Source organism: Martes martes, assembly GCF_963455335.1.
Source record: "Martes martes genome assembly, chromosome: 16".
NCBI classification, from domain to species: domain Eukaryota; kingdom Metazoa; phylum Chordata; class Mammalia; order Carnivora; family Mustelidae; genus Martes; species Martes martes.
In genome coordinates, this window is record NC_137904.1 from 24,656,825 (window position 1) to 24,682,108 (window position 25,284).

At 56.0% G+C, this 25,284-nt stretch overlaps 1 protein-coding gene across 2 annotated transcripts in view; it reads left to right on the top strand.

Moving 5' to 3' along the window:
- The window catches only part of RAB11FIP4 (RAB11 family interacting protein 4), a 32,882-nt gene that overhangs the window by 1,920 nt on the left and 5,678 nt on the right, over positions 1-25,284 (top strand). For both annotated transcript variants that reach the window (XM_080825442.1, XM_080825441.1), the window contains exons 2-8: positions 18,530-18,750; positions 20,229-20,423; positions 20,967-21,101; positions 21,423-21,458; positions 22,354-22,453; positions 22,734-22,837; positions 23,980-24,120. In XM_080825442.1, the coding sequence (XP_080681568.1) occupies positions 18,530-18,750; positions 20,229-20,423; positions 20,967-21,101; positions 21,423-21,458; positions 22,354-22,453; positions 22,734-22,837; positions 23,980-24,120 (932 nt within the window). The remainder of the gene's footprint in view (positions 1-18,529; positions 18,751-20,228; positions 20,424-20,966; positions 21,102-21,422; positions 21,459-22,353; positions 22,454-22,733; positions 22,838-23,979; positions 24,121-25,284) is intronic.

Consider the following 25,284-nt stretch of genomic DNA (forward strand, 5'->3'; position numbering starts at 1 on the left):
ATCCCTGTGACCTCACTGGAGGGGTGTGTGGCCTGGAGGAAGAAGAACCTGGGACTTGTAGCAGGCATCATGGCTTGGGGAATGCCTTCTGGGGAACAGCCTTTTTATTGGGGGGACCCCAGGCTTTGGTGGAGGGGGTGGGGTGCATGACTAAGGCCAGCAGAGAGATAAGACTGTGCCTAGGGAGGGACCAGACTAGCCAGGCCAGGTGAGCCACGGGAGGTGTGACCTTTGCCCCAAGGAAGACCAGCAGGAGAGACATCCTTAAAAAGTACATCTCAGCAAGTAAGGGAAGAAAAGAAATCTGCCCAGCAGCTTGCCTTGAGGAGGCTCAGGGCTGCAGTGGGAGAATATCCTAGTGGATATTCCACTGGCCCCCACACGCCCATCCTTCCCTCTCTTCCGAGTACTCTGCTCCTCCCTCCCTCAGCACAGTGGCCCCTTTGTGGCCTGCTAGCCCCCTTCCCTACGGGTGGGACTAGCTGCCCCCACATCTAGGGCTTTCTCTGGAGCCCTCCTGGCTTTCCCCTTCCCCCATTCCCTTCCTCCCCCTCTAGGTGGCTAGAAACTTCCTTCCGTAGGGCTGGCAGTCCGTCTTCTGGGCTGGCCTTTTATGCCAAGGGATGTTTCACAGCTGATCTTGCTTACAATTTTGCTTCAGTTTATATATTTTAGCTGTGGGTATGGAGGAGGTGGAGGGGATGGGGAAGGCTCCCAGTAAAGTACCAGGTGAGTGATCCCTGGAAGGCAGACCTCTCAGGACCTTGTCTGGGGGAGGGACAGCCTGGGCACGGGGTGCCCACTCTCTGGCTCTGTTCTCTGTCTCCTGGCACAGGGCTCAGTGCATTTTGAAAGGGAAGCCTCTTTATCAGGTCTGCCTGCTGCCTGGGGTTGGCATTTGGGGCACAGTGCCTTGGCTTTGCCGGCCAGGTAGAACCCCTGGGCATGGGCTCTGTTTTCCTCTGGGTCTGCTCCGTTGGCTCTTGACTCAGGAATGGGGTGTTGATGGTATCAAATCACTGGCCTTTCCAAGGACGTGGACCCCTTAGGTCTTCCCCCTGCTGGCCTCCCAGCTCCATTAACGGGTAATCCTGCCCGGTGACAGGCTGGGTATGATGAGACAGCCGCGTTGACTTGGCAGACCCACCGTGTATCTTACTGGACATTGTGGGACCACCTGTCCCGGATGTGGTAGGGCCAGCCCCTCTGTCAGATGGCGTTCCAAGGCATCTCCCCATTTCTGTTGGCCCCGCCCTCACCCAGCACATCACCCAGCATGGGCAGCTCCTCCGCAGACACTGGAGTGTCTCATTTGTGCCAGACCCCATGCCGGGTGCTTGAGGTATGGCAGCACACGGCAGCAGCAGCGCCTGTGTCCGTGGAGTTCGTGTGATGGCCGGCAGGCGGGGAACAGGTGCAGCACACGGGGTGGCCCGACTGCAAGCAGGCCAGTGGGCCTTGTGGGCTTAAACAGAGTGGGCAGGGAAGTCCTCGCTGAGAAGGTAGTGTCCTGACAAAAGAGGGTCGGGTCCAGGAAGAGTCATTGCAAGGGCAAGGGCCCTCAGGTGGGGCCACGTCTGACAAGGCCGAGCTGCGATTGGAGAGGGAACCAGGTCGGGGCAAGGGGCACAGGCTCACAGAGATCGGGAACCTCGCGTGCTGCCAAGCGAGCGCCCAGACCCCCGGAGAACGGGGGGTTGAACAGCACACAGTGGAGACTAGACATCCACTGGCACAAAGTGCATTTCCTTGCTCTGTCCTCTGCAAACCCTCGCTGTGGAGGGGTATGGGCACTGAGGCATTTCTTTTCTTTTTAAGGATTTTATTTGTTTGTTTGTTTACTTATTTGATACAGAGAGAGCACAACCAAGGGGAGCAGGCAGAGGGAGAAGCAGGCTCCCCGCTGAGCAGGGAGCCCGATGCAGGGCTGGATCCCAGGACCCCGGGATCACAACCTGAGCAGAAGGCAGATACTTAATGACTGAGCCACCCAGGTGCCCCGCACTGAGGCATTTTTTTGAGGAGAGGTGTCTGCATGTGGCCGTTGCTGCTGTGGACTTTCCTGCTGTTGGCCTGGGTCAGGTCAGAGAAGCCTGTCCCTGTGCAGGTAGGAATCATTCTTGCCAGATGTTATTTCTGCCACACAGATCAGTACCAGCAGAACCTGCAGGGAGCCACTTGGGCCACCCCTCTGTTCCCACGGGTCTGTGCTAGCAGGGGTGCAAGGCCGGCCCCCCATCCTCTCCTTCTTGGGCTCCTGGCCAACTTGAGCCTTAAGGTGTTCAAGCCTTCCTTTTGCTTCTATGGGCAGCACAATTCTGGGCCCTGCTCTCCCGAAAAGCCTAGCAAAGGCGTTTCCCCACCTGGGCAGCAGCTTGGGGTCTAATCTCCATCTAGCCTAGGCCCCCAGAGAGAGAAAGAGTGTGTGTGTGTACAGGGAGAAAGAGTGCAACCAGAAATGTGTTCATCCTTGGAGGTTTGTGTGCAGGTCTAGAGTTGTGGGGTCTGCATGACCCCTGGCCCCGGCCCCATCTGGCAGGCTGGGACTAGTAACACCCAATGTTTCCAACCCCACTCCTCAACTTCCTTCAAGAAATGGGAAGTTTTCCAACTGTTGGCCATATTTGTAATTGATTCAACCTGTTTCGTCTTCCCAGACAAGTGGGTTCTTTCCCAGCAATGTAAACATGATTCAAATGAAAACAGAGCTCTGTGGCAGTTATTACTAATAGCTGTGGCCCTGCTTCTGGGAGCCCTTCTCTTTGAAGGGACCAGAAAGAGGAAGGCCCAAGCAGAACCCCAGTGTGGGAGAGTGGGTGGGAACACTCGCTGTCTTGAGTCATCTGCTGTCACCTCCACCGTCCTCTGCACTCTGCAAGCAAGGCTCGCAGCCTGAAGAGGGAACTTGTGCTGCAGGAACCAGTGTGGTCTGCAGCGGACTTGGGGTAAGGTGGGGGGCAGGGTCTGCTCTTGGCGCCCGCCTTCAGTCCCCCCTCTTCAGATAGGAGAGACAGGAACACCGCGTGTCTCCTTCTCGCCCACTGGTTTTTCTGGGGGAAACAATCCACCTCAAAACATGAGTGCCTCCCTTTCACCCAATTGGGTGCTCAGCCACTCAATGCCTATTTTCTTCAAGTAAAACAACATGTTTTGGAGCCCGAGAGTACACGTGTCTAGTCCCCGGCCCTGCGGCCTGCTTGCTGTGGGACGTCCAGCAAGCCGCCTCCCCTTCCCGGGCTTCTGCGGGCTGATGGTGAAGGTAAAATGAGCCCCTGTGACCTGACAAGCCCAGGTGGGTTCTGACCGGGGCTCGGTTGGTGCCTGGTGGGTGGTTAGACAGCCAGAGAGGCAGGGTGGTGTGGCGCCTGGGGGACTGGGCTCTGGAGTCCAGCGGCCTATGTTCGAGTCCTGCCTCGGCCAGTCCAGCGGCTACTTGTGCAATCGCAGACTGTTTACCCTTTCCATGCCTCGCAGCCTTCCTAGGTAAAAGGAGGATGATGCTAGTCCCTCCTTTGGAAGGCGGGTCTGTGAATCACTGTGTGAATGTATGAACAGCGCTTCAAACCCTGCCTGGCGTATGAGGGAGTTGTTATTTATAGTTCCTGTAAGCTTCTAGTGGTTTGATCCTCGCAACTGATAACTTTAGCGCCTAACTGAATTTCTCGCCGGGAGGATGTCCGAGCAGAGACAGGAAAGTGGTGGAGGAGAAGCTCCCCTACCTGGAGGGCTTTACAGGAGGAGCAAAACTCCCCTTTCTCAACTTCTGTGCTGTTTCAGTAAACCAACCCGGCCTCTTGTGGATGTGGGCTCTCGGGCTGGAGCGCAGTGACCAGAGCCCGGTATGGCAATCTGGGCATGGGATGCCAAGCACGTCCCAAGGTGCCAGGCAGCTCCCCGGGGCTTGGTGTGGGGCTGTGCACCTGGTCCTTCCTTCCCACCCCACCAAGGGGAAGAGTCCATCCCTCTGCTCACCCTCCCTTCACTGGCCCCTGGCGTCTTATTAAAGCATCTCAACTCTGGCAGCCCGCAGGGTCCCCAGAGATCAGGAGAGGAGCCGGACAGAACGATGCAGACTCTCAGCCTCCCCACCGTGTTGTGTGAGTGCCCTTGGCCCTGTTCCAAGGAGCCAGCCTACCTGTTCAACGAGCTTGGCTGCTCTGAGGTCTGCAGCTCCATGGGGGACTGGGGGAATGGCGAAGCCGGACGGACAGGGCCAGGCTGGCAGGTGGGTGGGGGTCGGGCCGGGCTCTGTGGCTACTATGAAGTAACCTTGAATTGAAAGACTCCTGGTGAAACGAGGGCTCTTGTTGACAGGCAGGTCTGGCCAGCACATTTTTGTGTGATTATCTACAAGATTGCGTAGGTTATTAGCAAAGAAGGACCTCGCGGCAGCCAGGCGTGCGTGCGTGTGGTCACGGGCATGTGAGGAGTTGTCCTCTGCCCCCCAAGTCCTACACACAGTCTGAGGAACTGTGCCTGAGTCCCCATTCCCCACTTACGCTGTATTTTACAGATGCTAAGACACTCCCCCCCGCCCCCACGTTTTAGCATCTCCAGTTGGTATGTGTGGTACATTTGCTGGTGTGCTTTCATTTCTAGGTGTACTTGGAATAACAGTGCACCTTAAAATCCCAGGCATCTCGGATTTAATGAAACACAGAAACTAGGTGACCTCTGGAGAGTTTACGTAACCTGCCCAGTTTCTTCAAGGAAGGGAGCAGAGCTACCTTGTAGTGGTGGAAGGGTTATGTGAGGGGACACTCACTATGACGTGGTTTAGGGGAACAAGGTTGGACTCCAGGCTGACCCGGGCTCTGATTCCCACCTTGCCGCATACAAGCTGTGTGACCTTGGGCAAGCAGAGCAACCTCTCAGCCTCATGTTCTTCCTCTGTCAGATGCCGGTCCTGGCTCCGCAGTTGTCATGATTGTGCACAAGGTGTCTTTTCCTGTCTTGCTGGGTCTCATCTCAGGTCTCACTGCCCCATTCCAACTGGACTAGGAGGGAAAGTGAGGGCAGAGAGCAGGTTACCGGCCTTCGCAAGGTAGCAGAGGGAGAGGGGTTATTATTTATCAGGCCTTCTTGACTCGGTTTCTAATCCTTGAACATCATCTTTTCCTTCCTTTCCCTCCTCCTCCCACTTTGCCTGAGTTTTCATTTTCACATGTGTTTCCTTTTAGCAATTCTCCCTCCAGTCTCTCCTCTTCCTTTCTGTAAAAGCTCCCCACATGCAGCCTCTCTGAAGCTCCCCATGGAGGGGAAGGGGAGGGAGCCCTGCCTCACGGCCAGGTGGCACAGGCCCCAGGAGCCTCTGACAGCCGTGGTCCATGGCATGATGTGCTGTGTTCCCGGCAGCCTTCAGCTCAAGCCCACGTTCTGGTGCCGCCCACCTTGCTGCCTCCAGTGCCCGTGTGGCCCGACCCAAGAGGCTGTTCCAGTGCCGCATACCGGACACTGCCATCACCGAGAGTAGTCTGTCTTTTCTGTACCGTTTCTGCTGCATTAAAGTCAGACCTGTTCGCATCCCAGCCCTGCTGGCTCTGTGACCTTTTGCAGGTTACTTAACCTCTCTGAGCCTGGGTTTTCCCGTCTGGATGGTGGTTGATGCACAAAAGTACCTGGTACGTGCTAGACGCTTAATAGGTGTATTCTTTCCTGGTCCTCCTCAAACAGTTAAGACCACTCAATGTTTCTTTAGGGGCTCTGGGAGACAGATGGAGGAGCTCAGGACAGGGAACTGCAAGGGTGCAGGCACAGGGACCTGGGCGAGCAGGATGCATTGAGCAGCGTGCAAGCCTTGGGGACGGAACGGGGTGAGCGGTCAGGACCTCCACACCTTTGGGGAGTGAGGTTGATGAGGTAGGCTACTTGCTTAGAGTGCAGTGGGCTGAGTGTGAGGTGCTGGACTACAGCTGCGTGGGGACATCCAGCTGACCGTGGGCCACCCCAAGCAGGGCCTCAGTGAGAGCTGCTGGCTGGAGGGAGACCTCATTCTTGTCAGAAGGACCCTCTGTTTCTCCCCGTCTTGAGATCCTGGTGAAAGCCAGTAGCCCAGCTCTCTCAATTTTGTGTGTGGTGCCTGGGTTCCCAGCCCCCCCTAGGTGCTGTCTGGACTCTGGCACAAGCATCGACCCCCGTCCTTGGTGTGTGGCAGAGGCTATGATGAGTTCCCCAGCCCCGAGAGATACAAGGCTGAGGTTGGGGCGCAACTTGGCTTACAGAACACCTGTGTCAGCGGGTCTGGTGGCCCCTTTGGGGACCCCCCTGCCAGGAAGCAAGCCTGCCATACCACACGGCTCCTTACTGGGAACAGGGGAACCGGTGGGTCAGTTGTGCCAATGCTGGGATGGGAAAATCACACCCCCCCGCCCCGCCCCAGATGATCCCTCTCTCTTTAAAGTGGTGTACACGGGCTGAGGAGGTGAGGGTAAGGCCACCTCATCCAGCGTCCTAGGGAGAGAGTCATGGGAGCAGAGAAGGGGCTCATGGGACTTGTGCCTAGAGGTGACTATAGGGCTCTCCGCATGGAGGGGAAGAATTAGTCCCCTGGATACAGTGACATTCTCACTGGGGCTTGTTTAGGGACAGGCTTTTGTGGCGTAGGGAGGAACTGTGTTTCAGGCATAAGGAGCATGAGGGTGGTGATCATGTCCGACAAGAGCTTGGGGTACAAGGGGAGGGGGTGGCAGGATCATGTCCGAAGGCTGAGACCAGCTGGACAGGGCTATGTGTGCTGGGCTGAGACGGGGGCCTGGTTTTGCGGCCATAGGCAAGCTCATGGGGTCTTTGACAGGGACCTTCTTGGACATTCTGTAGCCTTGTACTCCCCCTGGGCACCTCCTGCCCTCTGACCCCAAGCTGTGGCTTGTGGTCAGACCCCGAGCTCTCACCTGTTCTTACCGTGGGACAGCCTGGGAAGGGACCCGAGCTGGCTTTGCCTCCCTGGCTTGTGACCCCCAAGCTGCGCTCTGGCCAGCAACACTCTGGTGAGTCTGGCTGTGCGACAGCAGCCCTGGGGACACCCAGCCCAAGGCACTGGACCTGGCAGAGGCAGAAGGATAGGAGGGAGCACCTGACCGGAGCCTGCTGGGAGCACTGCTGGGACTCTGGGATGATGGGAGATGCCTGAAGGTTATAACAGTAGAGGCAGGGGGACTGGAGGGAGGTGGCAGAGGAGTTCCCTGGTCCGTGGCCTGCCTGATCCCAGTCTGTCTGCCCTGGAAGCTCTGGCTGTTAGCTCTGGGTAAACACTGGGAGCACTCTGCTTGGCCTTCCCAGCCTGAGGGCTTCTATGCAAAGAAGGGGATGAGGTAGGTACTGGCCTCAGCTCTAGACGGTGGGTCCGCCCTGCTCGGGTGTACTCTCCTTGAGGCAGATGGCGGCCTCTCCCTGGGAAGTTCACATCCCCTCGTGGGAGGGTGCCCCGTGAAGGAACACTGCTCTGCCTGCCCGGCGGAGCTGGCCTGGGCCACTGTCGGCCCATCCCAGGCTCCTCTCTACCCCTTCCTTAGCATCATGGAGCCCCCAAAGCAAGCCCCACAAACTCTTGACTGTGTGAGTAATTAAGCCCTCACTTCAAACAGCCGCATCTTTAAAAGCTATAATTTGTAGCCCAAAATAGCTGCCTGTTCAAAGAGCCAGGAGAGCCCTTGATGTGTGCCCCTTTCAACTTACAGCCTGTGAATTCGCCTTTGACATTTGAGTTGTCCGACACCCCTGGCTGTGGTTTTTCAGAGCCGCAGATCCAGTGGCCGGGTGGGAACTCCGCTTCCCAGCATATACTTGGGAAATCTTATTTTGAGCATTTAGATCTGGTGATTGATGTCCAGGGGTTCCTGGCTCGGGTTCACGTGACTCTACCTTTTTGTGTGACCACCCACGCTGGGTGAGGTGGCCTTACCCTTTTGTGTGACTCCAGTTCTCCTGGAGAAGAATCACAGCATAACTTCAGGGGAAGATAGACTGAACTCAGTGGACACTGGGTTCTTACCTGTAAGGAGATGAGGGTATTTATGTGCAGGGATTTGGGGGCAGAAAATGAGACCCTCTCAGTAAAGCATAGAGCAGACACTGGCCAAATGGGGGGTGCTCCTGTGTGTCCCCTTCCCCCAGCTGGCCTCTTGATGTAGACTGGCCTTCTGGATTCGGGTAGGTACTTGCGGGGAGGGGGGTACCCGGCTCACAGGAAACACCTCCCTTGACCTGCAGCTTCTCCATCAGCTGACGTGCCTGGAATTCTTGGGGCTGGCTGCTAGGCTTGGTTTCCAGATGTGGAAGCAATTTGAGTTCTGTTTTCCTAATCCCCAACAGTTTGCTTCTTGAGTCCATGTTCTCACTTGAATATCAAGACCGTTGGCTCTCTTTCTGGGAGGGGTTAGGCTAGATGGCCTCTTTGGATCCCTTTTTGCTCAGGAGGTAGGTTCCCTGAGGCACTCTGATCACTCTGACCCAGGGCTTTGTTAGGACAGTCACACCCCTGCCAAGGGCTTGGTCCCTTCGGGAACAGAAGTTCACCCTGGGGCCACCTCCCCTCTATGGTTTTTCCCTGGAGATGGATCACTTAGCCAGAGGCAGCTGCTGTGTCTGCCCGACCCTGGACAGCCAGCCATGAAGGGGGAATCAGGCTCCAGTTCTGGCTGGCTCTGGGGGTGGGGGGTGGGCTCGTGTCCCGGCTGAGCAAGGTGCCCACGTGTCCCAGGAATGGTGAGGGCCCTTCTCCCCAAAGTGACCACAGTGGAGGGAAGAAATTTCAAAGAACCAGAAATACCGTCTGGCATGGAGAAACTGGTAATATCTTGCTCAATTACGGAGAGCTCCTCACCACAGAGGTGGCCTGCCCCGGCTCAGACTGTGGTTCCAGGCCTAACTGCTGGTCTCTCCTCTTGTAAACTATTCACTTTTTAGGTAAAATAACTTTTACATTTGTGTTATAACTACACTAAATACAGTTCTAGGCAAACAGAAATTGCCTTTGCCATTTTAAATGTCTCTGGCTGAACTCCATGTACACATTCCTTTAAAATTAAGACATAATACATTTACTATTGAGGGAACACAAGAAATGGAAATAATTGACTTAGATTTATATATATGGTGTTTAGGAAACATCATTCTGATCATTACAGATCCGCAAGGCTTCAGCTTCAGCAAAACAGAGTCTCTTTAGAAATCGCAGTACCTCCAGATGATCACGAGAGAGAAGACAGCGCTTCTTTGAGGGGAGAGGAAAACGAACAAACCCCCAGTCCCTTGAAGGGATTCTGGAGATCCAGTAGGTCTCTTTGGAGGCTGAATTGAATTGACCTAGAAGGAATTTGCCTTTATTATCAGGGTGGGAAGGTGGGGACAAATCCAGGTGGGGCCGAGGGGGCCTGTATGGTTTCAGGCTTCCGAGTGGGGGAAGGAAAGGGTGGTCGTCAGTGAACAGCTAAGTACCACACACTGGCTGCCTTGAACCACTGAGATGAATTCTGTCGCAATTCTGGAGGCTAACCTTCAAGAGCGAGGCGTCCGCGGGGTTGGTTTCTTCTGAGGCCCCTTTCCTTGGCTTGCAGATGGCCGTCTTCTCCGTGTCTCTTCACATGGTCTGTGTGTGTCCTAATCTCCTACTCCTCTTTATGATACTAGGCCATTGAATTAAGGCCCACCACGATGCCCTCGTTTTAATGTGATTGCCTTTTTAAAGACCCTGTCTCCCCAAATAGTCGCACTTTAAGGTACTGGGGTTGGGACTTTAACATATGAATTTGGCGGGTGACGGGACACAGTTCAGCCCATAAGAGGAAGTTCCTTAGAGCCATCTTCCAAGGGGAGGAGGAAGAGGAGTGTGAGCAGAGCCCAGCATCTAGGGAAAGAGCCCTGAGTGGAGGGAATGGGAGGCAGCTCTGCCTGCAGGCAAAGGCCCACTCTTGATGATGGGCCCTTTGGGGAGGCTCTTGGCCAAGTGCTGTCTTCGGATGAGGTTCCAACATTCTGATTCCTGGTTCGCCTTCTAGAACCTGAGCCACCGTTGCTGCCTGATCTGACCATTCGGAACCTAGACTGCTCCTCATTCACCTCATGGGGTTCTGACCCTTGGGGTTGTGTTGGTCCACCAGGCTCCCTGCTTCTACTGACTCTGTCTCTGGGGTGTAGCATTCTTAAGGAAGGCTTCACTTTTGCATGTTCCGTTTAAATGGAGCTAAACTTGTCAGAGATTTTCCACTTTTCCTTAACCCATTCAGCAAGTTTGGGGCAACTATCTTTCATTTTTTATGTATGTATCTTTCTGCTAATATACTGAAAAAAAAAAAAAAGACTTGTAAGAACCGGTTATGGGTGGGGCCAGGAAGCCTGTGTAACTCCCCAAGGTTTTGCCTGAAGCGCCCCCTCCCAGGCCCAGTGGTTCCAGAGCCCACCATCCAGCTCCTGCAGTGGCCAGACTCCATCAGCCACACAAGAGAACCTCCCACAGTGTTTCATGTGGAGCCCAAGCCAGCCCCTGCAACCAGGACAGACCATCATGGCGCTGGTTGGTGGGGGAGACTGCTCCAGCAAGGATTTGCATGCCCCAGCTGCCCTCCAGGGCCGCAGCCGTATTGGCTTTATCTCTCATGTAACTTTTTTCCCCCCTAAACCATTTGAAAGAAAATTAAGCAAGACCTTATCAAAACTAAGGGTACTTTTCCTTCATAACTATTAGCAAACATAATTAGCAAGCATAATTCCCTAATATCACCCAATATCTAGTCCATATTCCAGATTCGATTTCAACTCCAATAGGACTTGCTAGCTAGGTGGTGGTTTGCTTATTTGTTTGAACTGCGATCTAATCAAGGTTAACATTTAGCTTTTCTATCTCTTGATGAATCTAAAACTGGTTCTTACAGTGTGGTCCTGGGACCATCAGCATCACCCAAGAACTTGTTAGAAATGCACTTTGAGATATTTTATTTATTAGAGAGCCAGAGAGCAAGCACGAGTGGAGGGGGGAGGTAGAGGCTGAAGCGGACTCCCCACTAAGGGAACCCAAGGACGTGGGGCTTGATCCCAGGACCCTGGGATCATGACCTGAGCTGAGGGCAGACCTCTAACTGATTGAGCCACCCAGACACCCCTAGTAGAAGTTAGATCTTAAGGCTTGATTAGAATTGAGCAGGGGAGGCTTGTCCTCCATCTTGTGTCCGGTCAGGAGGCCAGTGTCTGAGTGTTCCCAATTAGTGATGCTAAGTTCGATCACTGTATTAAAGTGACAGTAGCCTGTTTTCACCACGGTCGAAATATTGGGGGGATAGAGGGTATTCGGAGGGTGTCAGGTGGTTCTTTGGTACCGTACCAGTGTCTAGTTCCTCGTCAATCTCCAACCCAATGGTTTTATTCTACAGTTGGGGACAGTGTGCGATTTGGGCCAGGTCTCATCTGCGTGGCTCACACCCTCCGTCTCTCTTGTAATTCTATTGTTTGCCTGCCCCATCAGTTACCAAGAGAGATGAATTAAAATCTCCACCGCTATTCATTCGTTTATTTGAAAGTAAGCTCTGCACCCAAGGTGGGACTTGAACTCCTGACCCTGAGATCAGGAGTCACATGCTCTACCCAACAAGCCACCCTGGCGCCCCGCCCTCCATTTACTTTTATTTTTGGCCTGTGTCCTGGTGTTTATGTTGTGTCGCTTATAAACAGTACGTAGTTGTTATCTTTATCTAGTCTGATGGTGTTTGTTTATTAATAGTGTGGTTTTATTCCATTTTCATTTACTGCATTGCTACCATGGTTGAGTTCTGTTCTTTGGTCTTCTTTTCCTCTTTTCTTTCTGTATCCTTTCAGATGTCTTAAGCATTTTTTATTCCATTTTTTTTTCTCCATTAGCGCATTAGTAATACATTTTTAATTTTGAAAAGCGGACTTTTGGAATGCTTGGACATGTTCTTGGAATGCAAGCGGCGTGGTGGGGGAAGGGGGCTTGGAGGGTCTCCCAGTGGAGCGCATGACCCCGCTGTGATGGGCGCTTCCATTGGGGTCCAAGGTCTGGCCCAAAGCCTAACAGCTTGAAAACCAGACCGTGGTGGCCCTTCCCTCACCCCTTTGGGACTGGAGTGCCACCCATGGCCACAGATTGTCTCTAGATGGACCCGTAGAGCCAGAGCGCTGGCTGACTGACTTACAGTGAGCAGCGTGCCCTGGCTGTGAGCTTAGGCAGCCCAGCTTTCCCCACTGGCCACAGGCTCCCGGAAGACTGCTGTGATCAGAAGGGGGGTGGTGAACTTGGACATGGGGGAGCTGGTTAGCAGGGCTGCATGGACATTGAGTGATCTCAAGCTCTGGTGCCAGCTATGTCGGACCCCACAGCCTTTGGGGCAGGCTGGCCATGTGGGGCAGGCAGACCAGACCCCTCTGGCCAGTGCCTGTGTGGGTGCTGCCAGATCTGCTGCAGCCTCTCCCTATTAGACCCCTTATGACACAGTCCCTCTGCTCTGCCACTGTGCGGGAAATTTGCCTACCCTTGCTCTTAGGTTAGCTGCCGGGGGAGGGGCGGGCTGTCGGACACCCTCATTTCTGAGTTTTTCTGGGAGCTACAGGTCTTCTCTTTCTCTTGCACTCCTGTGACACTACCTTAGCAGCGTCTGTTGGGAGAGGGGAAGCCTGAGACTGGGGAGAGAGACAGTGCAGGAGTGTGATTAAGAACGTGGTAAAGAAGGCCCTTCGGGCTTCCACACCCCTTCCACTGTGGGGGCGTGTACCATAGCGGGGCCTCCATATTGGAGTGCCTTTGCTCTATGCAAATGGCCTGGGAGCTCTTGAGAACCAGGAGCCTTACTTTCTCTTTCTCTTCCCTCCGGTATCAGCCTGAGGTTCCACAGCTGGTAGGGGCCAGATCCAGGACCGAACCATGTCTGCCTGAGAGCCTCAGTTCTCCCATCTGTAAAACTGGGTGACTTAGGACTTCTGTCCAGGGGCCAGGGAAGGAAGTGCACGCCGGAGGGGTGATCCTGGCCACTCTCTGATCTGGCCCCTGGGGACGGGAACAGGGCAGTCTGTCCTATCTTCTGAACGTTGGCCTCCCCCACCAGAATGGGACGCTTGGGCTTTCTTCATCTGACCGCATGTAGTCTGTCCCCAGGATTGGCCAAGACAGGCGATAAATGAACTCTAGTGGCTTGGTGACCTTGTGCTCCCCTCTTTGCCCTTGACCTTTCTGGGGACAAGCCGGGCCTCATATCTGAACCAAGGTTACTCCTGTTCCAAAGTTGAGGCTTAGACACCAGCTTCCCTGTGTAGAAGCTTACCTCCCCCTTTAGTCCCACCCTCGCCCCTTGACTGGTGGCCCAGCCACACTTTGTTGAGCCAGAACCTTATCAGCCACTGATGAGCACCGACCCCCACCCACAGAGCAATCTTGGCTTCAGGGCAGGGGTTGGCAGCCACAAGCAGGTGGCAGGCACAACCCGGATTGCTTGCTAATCTCTGCTGTTGCCACGCCTGGATGGGTGACTGAGTGGTAGCGGCTAGGGGATCCCAGCCCAGGTAAGCCGATCCCCTCTCTCTGGACCTGGGTGCGTTAGCATCCACAAGTTAACTCCCTAGTCTTTGGCTACCTGGGGTGAAGACCTAGAGAGACCGCGAGCAGGCCTGTCACCCTTCCCAGGCAGTGGGTTGGCTGGGATTGTGACGAGGGATTTCATCCCGCACCCCGCACCCCTGACCCGCTCAGTGTCACCCAGACAGCATCCTGGCTTCTCCCCTGCACAGGCTTGGTTTGTGTTCCCCACCTCCCTGCTCTCCACCCAGTACCTTCCCTGCAGTGGGGTCCCACGTGTGCCCGCCAGTGCCTGGCTGCGAGGAAAGCTGGGATGTGCCCAGTCGAGCTATTTTTACCCAGTCCTGTCCCTGCAGAGCTGTTCTTTGGCTCTGAGTTACCGCCTGGGAAGTGGAGCTACTGCCAGGGCTGGGGATGGATGTGCCGGAGCCTCAGAGCCTCCTGGCCTCCCCTGCCCAGCTTGTATCTCAGCCTGACACTTACTAAACTGTGTAATTAGCGTGCAGAGAGACCTTCCAAGGGAGTAAGTGGAAGATGGCCCGGGTGGGGAGAAAGGAAGCACCTGCACCTCTGTAACTTGCAAACTTCAGGCTTCCAGAAGCTTGAACCCAGCCAACATCCACCTGGTGTGTCGCTGGGGGTCAACAGGATAAGGGTCCCAGGGGGTTGGATAGAGGCCATCAGGCCTGGAGACACCCTGGTTGTCTTCTCTCAACACAGTGAAGACCGTAATAGCTCAGATTTATTGATCCTTCTCTGTGTGTGCTTAGCACGTGTACTAACTCGTTTCCTGATGACCGGTAACTCCCTTCTGCAGATGGGGAAACTGAGGCACGGAGCAGTTCAGTAAACCTAAGGTTGCAGAGCTGAGGGGTGGAGCTGGGGTTTGAACCCCATCAGTCCACCTCTAGAGCTCGCTCCCAACACCGTTCTGCCCCCCTCTCCTCTCTGCCGTGTTCCTAGCACCTGTGAGGTACGGGGCAATATTCTACGTAGGTTCTCTATGGCTGTCTTGCCAGCTGGCTGTTTCCAGCCCTGTTTTTAGATGAGGCTCAGAGACTGAACAGCTTGCCCAGGGTTGCACAGTGGCCAGTGAATGAGCCAGGCAGGCACCAAGGCCTCGGGGTTACTGCAGCTGGGCTCTTCCCAGCGCCCCGTTCTGCCGCGCAGTTTGCGGCCACAGGTACCCACCACTCACCTGCCATGTGCCCCCTGTGATGCTGACTGCTGGAGGTTTGGACGCAGATGTCCCCGTGGTGACCCCCTTGAGGGCCTGCCTTCTCACAGGGAATGTGGAAGCGAGGTTTCTTGGAGTCCATGCCCTAGTTGCCTTGAAAATGGAGTAGCGGTGTGCATGATTTGAAGATGGAGTGCCACTGGGGCGGTTGGGGGATGGGGAGGACCAGATGAAGTCCTCAGGTCTGGGCCCTGCCGCAGCCCCCTCTGGCAGTGTGGACAGCAGGGCATTGTTGGCCCCTCTGAGGCCAGGATGACCTCTCCCACCATGGGTATATTTTTTTTTTACCAGCTGTTGAATTCAGCCCATGCCAACTTCCTACAGAGGAAAGGGTGATTTGGGGGCCTGCTGGCAGGCAAATGCTGCCCTCCCTGGAGAGGGGCCTCCATGGCCAGCCTGTGTGCCTCTGGGTTCCCACCTCTAGCCTGGCCCAGCTGCATCCAGTCCCAGCCAGAGACAGGCTGGGGATATGGAGGGGGACGCTGGAGATGCAGACCTGCCCTTCCAGGGCAGCTGGTTAGGACCTGTTTTCCCAGCTGCAGGCCTCTGATCTCTCTAGAAATCCTTGGTTTCTGATAATTCCCCAGGCCTAGCCTCTTGAGGAAGGCATACTTCCTAGTCTCCAAGCCGATGAGTAGTTAGTGGCCTGTCTAGCACCTTCCAGCTACCACCCTTGCTTTGCCTCCTTTCCTGAGGTGTTTGGGATCAGAGCAGGCTGTGCCCACTTCCAGCAGCACCCCTCCCAGGCCCGGTGCTACACCAGGCCCTTCTCTAGAGGGCCCAAAGGGATGGGAGCAGGCTCAGGACATTCCCGAGGGAGGAGCAGGGGTGACGGGACCACTTTTGTCCAGGGCAAATGCCAAACCAGTACTGACTGTCTCGACCAACCAGGGTATCTAGTTACTTTTCTTATAGCTGTCTATATTTTTTGATTTTAGGGGGAAACTACTAGAAAGGGTTTTGGAGTCCTAAAAATTTTAACTCACTTTGGGCTAACCACAGTGGGTTGAATGAAAAGGTGTTAATAGGGGGACGCAGTTGATTTTAAGAGAAAAGGCTGGAGGTTGAGAGCCTGTGTGCATGTGTACATGTGTGTGCACACATGCGTGCATGTGTGTGTGTGTGTGTGTGTAGCGAGGGGACACGGAGGGGCCAGGACTCTGCATGTCAAGAGCCTGGCTTCTGTGGCAAGAAGTCCTGGGGCAGTGCCCACCCATTCTGAGCCTCATCTTCCCCAGGTGTCCCATGAAGACTATGAATCCTTCATCCCTGCCCTGTTTGCGTCCTGGATCTCTTCCGGGGCTGTTGTCAGGGCCAGCCGGGGCTGTGTTGTGGGAGACAGACCACCTGCTTTGTCAACTGTGAAGGGCCAGGCACATGTGGACTCTGCTCAGTCAGAGGATAAAATTATGACTGAGAAGGGGGTAGTCTTTTTGGGTGGGAGTGACCCCTATGGGGGCTTCTGACCCCTCCCGCCCGCCTGTGGCTGAGGAGAGGCCATTCTTTCCTCTTGGCCCAGCTGTTGGGAGTGGGTATGTTGCTCTAGGACATCCAGTGAGAGGGGGCCATGGTCCCCACCTGCCTATCATGAGCTGGGTGTCTCTGGGCAGAGTGCCTGGCAAAAAACAGGGCCTCTACGTCTCCATGTCCAAGAGAACAAACATAAATTAGCCACCGGCAGGCCGGGCCAGATGTCTGCAGAGCATGGCTGCTGGTCCCTACTCAGGGCCCTCCCTGCCTCCCGGGAGTGTGCTGGGCAGCTGCCCCCCCGGAACCCCTGCTGACCGAGCTTTGAGAACAGTATAGGCACCGGTGCCCCACAGTCCAGTCCTGCCCTGCCACCAACTCCCATGGGGCCCCAGGCAAGCCCCCCGACTCATGGGGGAAAGGAGACCCAACTCTTGGGGCTATGAAGACCAGAAGTGGCCATGGACTCCTGGAAGCCCTGGGGCAGGCCTCCCTTGCAAGCGCTAAGCTCCCGCTGCCGCCTTGGCTGAGAAGGCAGAGAGCTTGCAGGTGGAGGAACAGAGCCGGGCACTGCCCCTCTGGGGGCCCCCCCGCTCTCCCCGCTGGGCTGCCTGGCCCCCGCCTGGCCCACGGTGGGAAGCAGGTGGCGCGGGCAGGAATGCCAGGCTCCACACTTACCAACATGCTCCTCTGATGCGCACTCTTCTCGTTGTCACCCGGAGATGCAAAATGCGTGACGTGTGGGTTGCAGTGGAGGCAAGCCGGTGGTGGCCGGAGAGGTAGGGGGCCCTCGGCCCGCTGGCCGGAAGAGCTCTGGAGTTCTGGCAAGCTACCCTCTGAGCTCGTGAATACCCTCGTTCGTGAACTGGGGCTAAGAAGCCCCGTTCTGAAGCGTTGTCATGAGCCCACAGACTCTGTGCTAATGCTCAGCTCTGTCTCCGGACCTTGGGGACCACTTAGTACGTGGTGGTTTCTCCTGGGACGCAGCTTCAGGCTTGCTGGTGAGGGGACCTTGCTTAGGGCCCCAGATCCAATGAGGCTGGGAGCCATGTGGGATTGGATGAGTGACCTCGAGGTGGAAAGGGCCGTGTGAACACTAGGGGTGGTTTTAATTACCCAGCCCCTCGGCCTCCACAGTCAAGGGGCCCTGGCAGCCTGATGCCGACTTTATTAGTCCATCTGATGCTCGGCCCGAGTCAGGGCACAGGCAGGAGCCAAGCTCATTAATTGTCATCTCTCCTTAGGCCAGGAAGTCTTGGCCGGGAGAGACCACCAGGACGGCTGCCTGCCTCCCTTCTAGGGGGTGCCCAGCCAAGCCTGTCGCTGACCACCTCCCTCACATGTGCCTGATCTTGTTCTCATCCCAGGCACCTGGAGGCCCTAACCAGACTCTCTCGGTCACGCCTCTCGAAGTCCTGGGGCTGCAGGGAGCACCTGTCACTGAGGGCTCTGCCAGCCCTCCCCGGGGAGCACACCTGAGAACCTCGGGAGTAGCTTGACGTCTCAGAGGGGAGCAGGGGGAAGCAGGGCCCCCTTGGAGGTGGCAGCTCCAAGAAATGGTTTGTAGAGAGCTGCCTCTCAGACCAGGTGCGCTCTGAATAAAGCCAGAACGCTTAACCTGGAAGGTGAGGTTCCAGCAAGTATGTCTTGCGCTGACATTGGGCTGGGCCATGCTGGGCACTGGGGACCACCCCCAAGCTCAGAATCGAAGGACCCAGTGTTCTCACTCCCCAGCATGGCTGGGGTGGGCCCCGGCAGACTGCCTCTCCCAGGCTGAAGCCCCGTCTTATGGCCAGGATTCATTCGCTGAGGTCCTCCTGTGTGACACCGTGATCCTCTGAGTCCCATTGTCATTCCCAATTTCCGGGGGAGAACTGCGCTTCACAGAGGTCACCTGACACACCCGGAATCATGGCAGGCAGATTCCATGCTGTTCCAGCTCTGTTAGGTTGGGGTTGTCATTCTTGAGGGCCATTCATTACAGCTCTGCCCTTAACTCCATCACAAAGCCATTTGGCTGCTTATGCAGACCATGATGGGGACCCTGACGAGGCTGTCCAGGTGCCCTCAGCAATGTAGCTGGCCCCCTCCCCATAGATGGCTGTCCCTGGGGCTTCTGGCAGCCACTGTGAGAGGTCCCAGACAAATCACCTGCCAGGCATTCCTGTTCTCAAGGTCCTAGGGTCTGGGCCTCCCTGTCCCCCACCCTCTGCTGTTCCTGGCCCTGCTGACATCCTTGCGGTCTGATGAGGTGTGCTGGACCCCAGGGAGCCAGTCTCACTCATTCTGTCCCTCTCTGTCTTTCCCAGGGCAGCGAGGTGCCAGGCCTGACCTTTGCTGATGGCGAGCTCCTCCCCAGGGACCCCAGCTTCTTTCCTGAGGACGACGAGGAGGCTATGACACTGGCCCCACTCGAGGGCCCCCCCGAGTCAGACATGGACAGCCCCATGGAGAGCACCCAGAGCCTGGAGGGGTCAGTCGCCGGGGAGAAGGACGGAGGGCTCGGGGGCCTGTTCCTGCCAGAGGACAAGTGAGTCTGTCTGGAGCTCCAATTACCGGAAGGTGGTGGTCAAGGCCAGCCCGGAGTCTTGGGCAGGGAGGGGGTGCCGGTATCAGTTGAGCATATGAAATCATCAATCCTTCATCAGTTTTGACCTTAAAAAAAAAAAAAAAAGACAATTTTACATACATTTTCTCAGTGCAGGGCCCGTCTGGAAGTCAGGCTGTTCTCGGGGGTCTTTGGAGTTGTTTGTCCATTTTGGGTCCTGGGAACAGTCCGTGAGCGGTACTGTGACCAGCCACCGAGGACAACTGGTCAGGGACCACAGACCTGTTGACCATCTGGCTAAACATTTGCTACTTGGTCATTCACCTAGTTTTTTGGGACCAATCACCAGGAGGCAGCGAGCCGGCGCGGTGGGGCGGGCGGCCAAGAGTTTTAGTAAAATGTCTGGGAGAAGGAGAGACCAGGATCGCTCAAGGGCAGGGTGGGAGCATTACTGCTTCTGACCCCACTTGGTTGCCTGGTTTGGAGTGTGGAGGCCTAGTAAGTCGGAGAGACCATCTCTTACGGGTGATGATACGCAGACACAACCTCACAACAACTAAAGGGAAGATCTCTTCCTTCTCAGGTTGCATGCAGGGCTCAGCCTGCCCCTGACACGGTCACAGGCCACGGGGGGGTGGGGGTGGGGGTAACCCCTGAGAGTCCTAGGGTCTCTGACCCATGTTCTTTGCAGCGAGGCTTCTTTGGACTAGAAGCCCCCTCTGTAGACCGGGAGGAGCGCCTCCCCTGGTAGCTCGAGGTTATTTCTTTTAAAACTTCATTTCTTAAAACAAAACAAAAAACTTCATTTCTTATTAGAGTCCAGGTCAATTAAACAGAACCTGAAAAAGGTAGGAACGGGAGAATGGAGGGGAATAACTGAGCTAGTCCTCATCCCACCACCCAGCCCCCAGCGCCATGACCACAGAAACAGTTCCATGCCCTACTTTTCCTTATTCTGTAAATACCTTTTACTTTCTCCAGCTTGAGTTTTTACATGGAACTTTTAATTCATGCTTATTTTTCCATATTATTGCTAGTATTATTTACAGACTTTCAACAGATAACCTATAATTTGATAATTTAATTTCCTAATCCATATTCTAATTTTGCAACGGCAACTTAATCATTTAATGTGCTAATACTAGCAATATAGAGTGTATCATTTTATACATTTTATATACGTTATGATAATTTATTGTGACTCAGTGTAGGGAACCCATTAGGTGGTAAGCAGTGTTCTCCTGTTCTGGTTTGGACGTCTCTTGTGCAGAAACCGTTTCTGTGGTGAGGTGTTTCCCTTAGGATGAGGTCCCCCAAGTGTATTACCAGGTTGAAAAGCAAAAACTCGATCAGGCTTCCGATCTCTGGGGCGCCGACTGACCTCCCGGAAGGCTGGTGGGTTTCTCCAGCACGGGCTGTGGACAGGGCTGTGTTACCGGCCAGCCTTCTCTGACACCCAGGTCCCTGGGCCACACTCCATCCATGACCACGTCAGACCTCTCCACACACTCCACCACCTCGCTCATCAGCAATGAGGAGCAGTTTGAAGACTATGGGGAGGGGGACGACGTGGACTGTGCTCCCAGCAGCCCCTGCCCCGATGACGAGACCAGGACCAACGTCTACTCGGACCTGGGATCTTCAGTGTCTTCCAGGTGGCCCCCGGGGTCTGGAATGGCATTTGGGGTACAAGGAGAAGTGGTAGAACCAACCCAACCTCGTCCCAGGGGTGTTCAGAGGGCAGAGTCCTAAGCTACACGGGTTCTGCTCCCAGGGTTTGGGGGTGCTGCCTCTGCACGCTGGTTGGGGATCTAGAGTTCCTTCTCCCTCCTTCTATCTTGAGGAGGAAACAGAATAAACCCACCTGGGAGGCTGCAGACTCGGGGGTCTTCTTTGTCTTGCTTCCTAGGAGAACCTTGGGGTTGAAGGATCCTTCTAGGTGACATATACACCTAGTCATTGCTTACTCTGACAGTAGCTCTCAATTGCCATATCTGTGAAATGGGCTTCTCATTCAGTGGCTTCTCAGAGTATTAAGGGAAGGAAGATCTATTGCTGTATTTCTACTTCCTCTGCCCCTAAACGCACACACACTAGGGTCACCGGTATTGCGGAATCCGGTAAAGTAAGCTCAGGAGGATGGGGTGAGGCTGCAGATCGGAGAGCAGGGCATGATTTCCTTCTCTCTCCTGATTCAGCGCCGGGCAGACTCCTAGGAAAATGCGCCACACCTACAACAGCGAACTGCTGGATGTTTACTGCTCTCAGTGTTGCAAGAAAATCAACCTGCTGAATGACCTGGAAGCCCGACTGAAAAACCTGAAGGCCAACAGGTGGGGCCCCAGGAGCCAGCCGAAGGATGGGAGGCCGGGGCTAGGTGGGGCGGGGTGGGGGGACCCAGCAGGGGAAGCTGCAGGCGAGGTGGCCCCACTATGTCTGGACAATGAGAGCACTGTCAGAGGAGGATTGACCCTGGGGAGCTTGCATTTTTCTGCCACAGGAAGGTCGGGGTGAATTCCCTGCTGGGGGTGGGACAGACTCCTGTTACTGCACTTCGGTGGTCTTGCAGGCAAGGTAGAGTAAGGGGTGGGCTGGAGCCCCTTCTGTTCAATGACCATCCTCTCTTTATATATATATTCTCTCTCTCTCTGTAGCCCTAACAGGAAGATCTCTAGCACAGCCTTCGGACGGTAAGGCCCCCCTTGGGAGGAGGGTTTGAATGCTGTCTCCCTTAACTATGTTCCTATTGCCAAGGCCGCCAGCTGAGTGCCCAGAGGGGAATGAAGAATCCCAGAAGTGCAGGCCGAGTGGCGGGAAGAGGTCTACTTCTGAAAAAGAAGGGCCGCACTCCTCCCGGCCCCACACTTTGGGCCTTCTGGCGCTGGACCAGTTGGCCTCTCCCCAGCCCCTGGCTGTTTCAGCTTCAGGCGGGCACAGCAGGGATGCCCCGAGAGACCCAGCCCATTTCCCAGCCCTTGGTGGCCCTCTCCACACTCTGGGGCCAGCAGCTGGACCAGCACCTCCCGGGGCTCCCGCTCACAGAGATTGGACAGCAGGTGCCCCATTGGAACTGGTCACATGGCTCCAGGTTACAGCCTGTGCAGCTGACCTCCCGGCACTTCCAGGATCCCACTCTGGATCTCAGGATCCAGATTGTCCTACAGACTGGGCTGGGGCTCTGGGAGCTGCTGGCGGTAAGCACCCGGGCTCTGGCTCGGGAGCAGGGCTGGGGCAGGGGAGCCTGCTGGTAGAGACGCTGGCTGCTGCCTGGCAGGGAGCGGGAAGTGGGAGCCCCTGGAGAATAGGAGCTGGGTTTTGCCTCCGGCAGGAGTTCCCCAGGCACGGTTTTCCTGTTTGCAGACCCACCCGGCCCACTGCCCCGCCCAGTCTGGGTGGGCCTCCTTCCCTCTGCCCTCTCCCAGGGTCCCAGGGATGCAGCAGAGCCGATTTGATAGAGGGGATTGAGTCTTGGGGGGAGGCCTCAGGAAGACCCTGTGAAGTGGCCTCTACAGCCCCTTGCTCCTCCCTCATCCCTGCAGTCCCCAGAGGACTGGCCTCTGTAGCCCGCCTCCCTCCTTCCCACAGGCAGCTCATGCACAGCAGCAACTTCAGTAGCAGTGATGGCAGCACTGAGGACCTGTTCCGGGACAGCATTGACTCCTGTGACAATGACATCACGGAGAAGGTGGGTCCTGGGAGGCCGGAGGACGGGCTTCATGTGTGCTCTCTGGGGGTCGTGGGGAGCGTGCCCACAGCTCTCTGGGGGCCTGGGAGGCGGAGACCCTGTCCTTGCTGCAGGAGGTGAGGGAAGGCAGCCCTGATAATGTGGGCACATACGCCCACACCCTCCCCACCCTCCATATGCAGTCCCTTGGGGGGCCTGACCATCTGTGCCACGGTTTCTGCCGCTCCGTCCTGTGGGCTCAGGGGTCTCCTCCTCCCCCACCACTGCCTCCCTTTTGCAGGTGAGCTTCCTGGAAAAAAAGGTGACCGAACTGGAGAATGACAGCCTGACCAATGGGGACCTGAAAAGCAAGCTGAAGCAGGAGAACACGCAGCTGGTGCACAGGTCGGGGCAGGGAGCTTGCTCAGGGGGCTCTGGCTGTGACTCAGGAGCAGTTGTTGGTCTCTGTTGTGAGGGACCCTGAGAAAAGCTGGGGAGGTCACCCGCATGTCTTGTCTCTCCCCTCTAGATGTTGTGATGCATCAGCCCCTTGCTATATGGCCCTACCCCTGCAGGTACCCCAGAACTGGCCTCTGGGGACTCGGAAATGGGTTGGAGCTTGACCTTGACCCCCAGGTGTGCAGCCCCGGGTGGGCAGGAGTTGGGATCCACTCTATTTCTCTGGCCGACAATGAGGAGAGTCTGATCCCCAGCCCCCACCATCTGGGGATAGGCTGTGCGGAGGGAGATGGCTGGTGTGAGTCGGGGGTTTGCACCTGCTGCTGGTGGAAGGGCCAGGTTTCACTCCCACCCGCCCCCCCGACGGAGGCCCACTCACCGTGACTGCAGCGAGGTAGCACATGTAGAGTGTAGTGGTCCTCACAGAATGGCATGACACTTGGTAAAATGATCCTCAGCGGGGCTCTGGTCCTCAACCTTGTAGGGTCCAAAGATGGGTTCTCCTAGACACCCCAGAAGGTCAGCCTCCTGGAGGAACTATTACCAGTGAAATGTATGCTAGACTGCTCCATTAGCTAGGCTGCCAGTGGGACCCAGCCCTTTCCTGGGTCTGGCACACTCAGGGCCACTATCGAAAGACTTGCCTGTTTTTGGAATCAAGGCAGCCAGTCACTGACTTGCTCTTCAGAGGGCAGTGGCCAGGAAGGAGGAGGGCAGAAAGAGAAGCAGGGGTCCCGGGGGCTGCTTCATGCAGCCAGGGCGAGGCCTGCCATAATTCCCCATGCCTGGCCTGGGAATGCCACCTTCCCCGTGCGGCCTTGCTCCCCTCTGGACCAACCGCCAGCTCCTCCCCTGGGTGGTGAACTTGGCCTGTCCACCTCCCCTTCTGTGATGTGGTGTCCCAAAGTCATGTCAGCGAAGCTGCCAACCCCCAGGCCTGGAAAATAGGCCGCCACTTCCCACAGTGGGGCTGTTACTGAGCCGGGGTCTTGGGGCCAGGGGCTCCCAGAGTCACAGCCAAGGTTGGGGTGGGAAGACAGCAGCCATGAGAGCTGGCGCTGGACCAGACTGTGTGCTCCCCTCCGCAGGGTGCACGAGCTGGAGGAGATGGTGAAGGATCAGGAGACCATGGCCGAGCAGGCCCTGGAGGAGGAGGCACGGCGGCACCGCGAGGCCTACAGCAAGCTGGAGAGGGAGAAGAGCACGGAGATCGAGCTGCTCAACACCAGGTGGGCCCCTGCCTGGAGCAGGCTGGCACGAGGGACAGGGCCTCTCCCCAGAGCCCTCCTTTCTCCGACGCACCCTCCAGTCCTCGCTCAGGCCTGGGGTAGGCACTATTCCCATCATGGAGATCTGAACACAGAGCCTGAAAGACACAGAGCCTGAAAGGAATCTCCCTGTTCTGACAGTTCTCCTCTTGATAGCTGAGCACCTGGACATGTTTCCCGGGAAGTACATAACAGAACCTTTGTAGTCCCACTGTTCACACCAGGTACAACTGGAAACAGCACAAGTCTATCAAGACAATAGGTGGAAAAACTGTGGTCTTTCCCTTCGTCCTGGGCTGGGTCTGATGTCTAGGCTCGGAGCTCCCCCTGCTGTCAGATTCTCCCTGACCCTGAACACTTGGGTGCATTGACCCTGGGCCCCAGGGGCCAAGGTGAATGGAAAAGCAGGGCCTGGTTTCCTCGGGGCTTCTGAGCTGCAGGGATAGCTGCTGGAAGCTGAGGCTGGTAGAGAGAGAGGAGTAATGACCTGGGAATCTGGGTTGGTCACTCTTTAGCTCCATGACTTTGGACTACCATGTCCTTTCCTGGGCCTCTGTTTCCCCATCTCTCATCCCTCCCTCCCGGCCCACCAGAGTGACCTGAAGGCAGGTGAGTCAGGGCGCCGTGGCCCTCACTAATGAGTCAGGCTGGTGAGGCCCCCTGGAGGCCCCCTGGATCCCTGGCAGAGAGGATGCCTGCCCCTGTGCTCCTAGGGAGCCCTGGGGAGCCCGGAGGGCAGTGGAGACCTGGAAGCCATTGCTCCAGGAAAGAAGGAACAAGTGCAAAGGAGAGGGAATGTTCTGTAGGGATCAGTGGCAGAAATGACCCCTCCCTGTTCCGTTGCCATTGACATAACAACTTCGGGCCCCCTTCTCAGGTCATTATGATGACCTGAGTACCTGGGCTGTGTCTCCCCGTGGAATCCTGTTAGCATGGCCCCCCATGAACACTGACACAGAGGATTACGACCGTCAGAATCTATGTCTGTGGGTATGCGGAGGCAGCTGCTGGCAAGCCGAGCAAAGAGCCTGGGAGGCAATGCCAGGGGGAGAAAGACAAGCAAATACTGTTCCTCTCTGAGTGTGAGTTCTAACAGGAAGGCCCGGCCACAGCCAGCCACAGGAG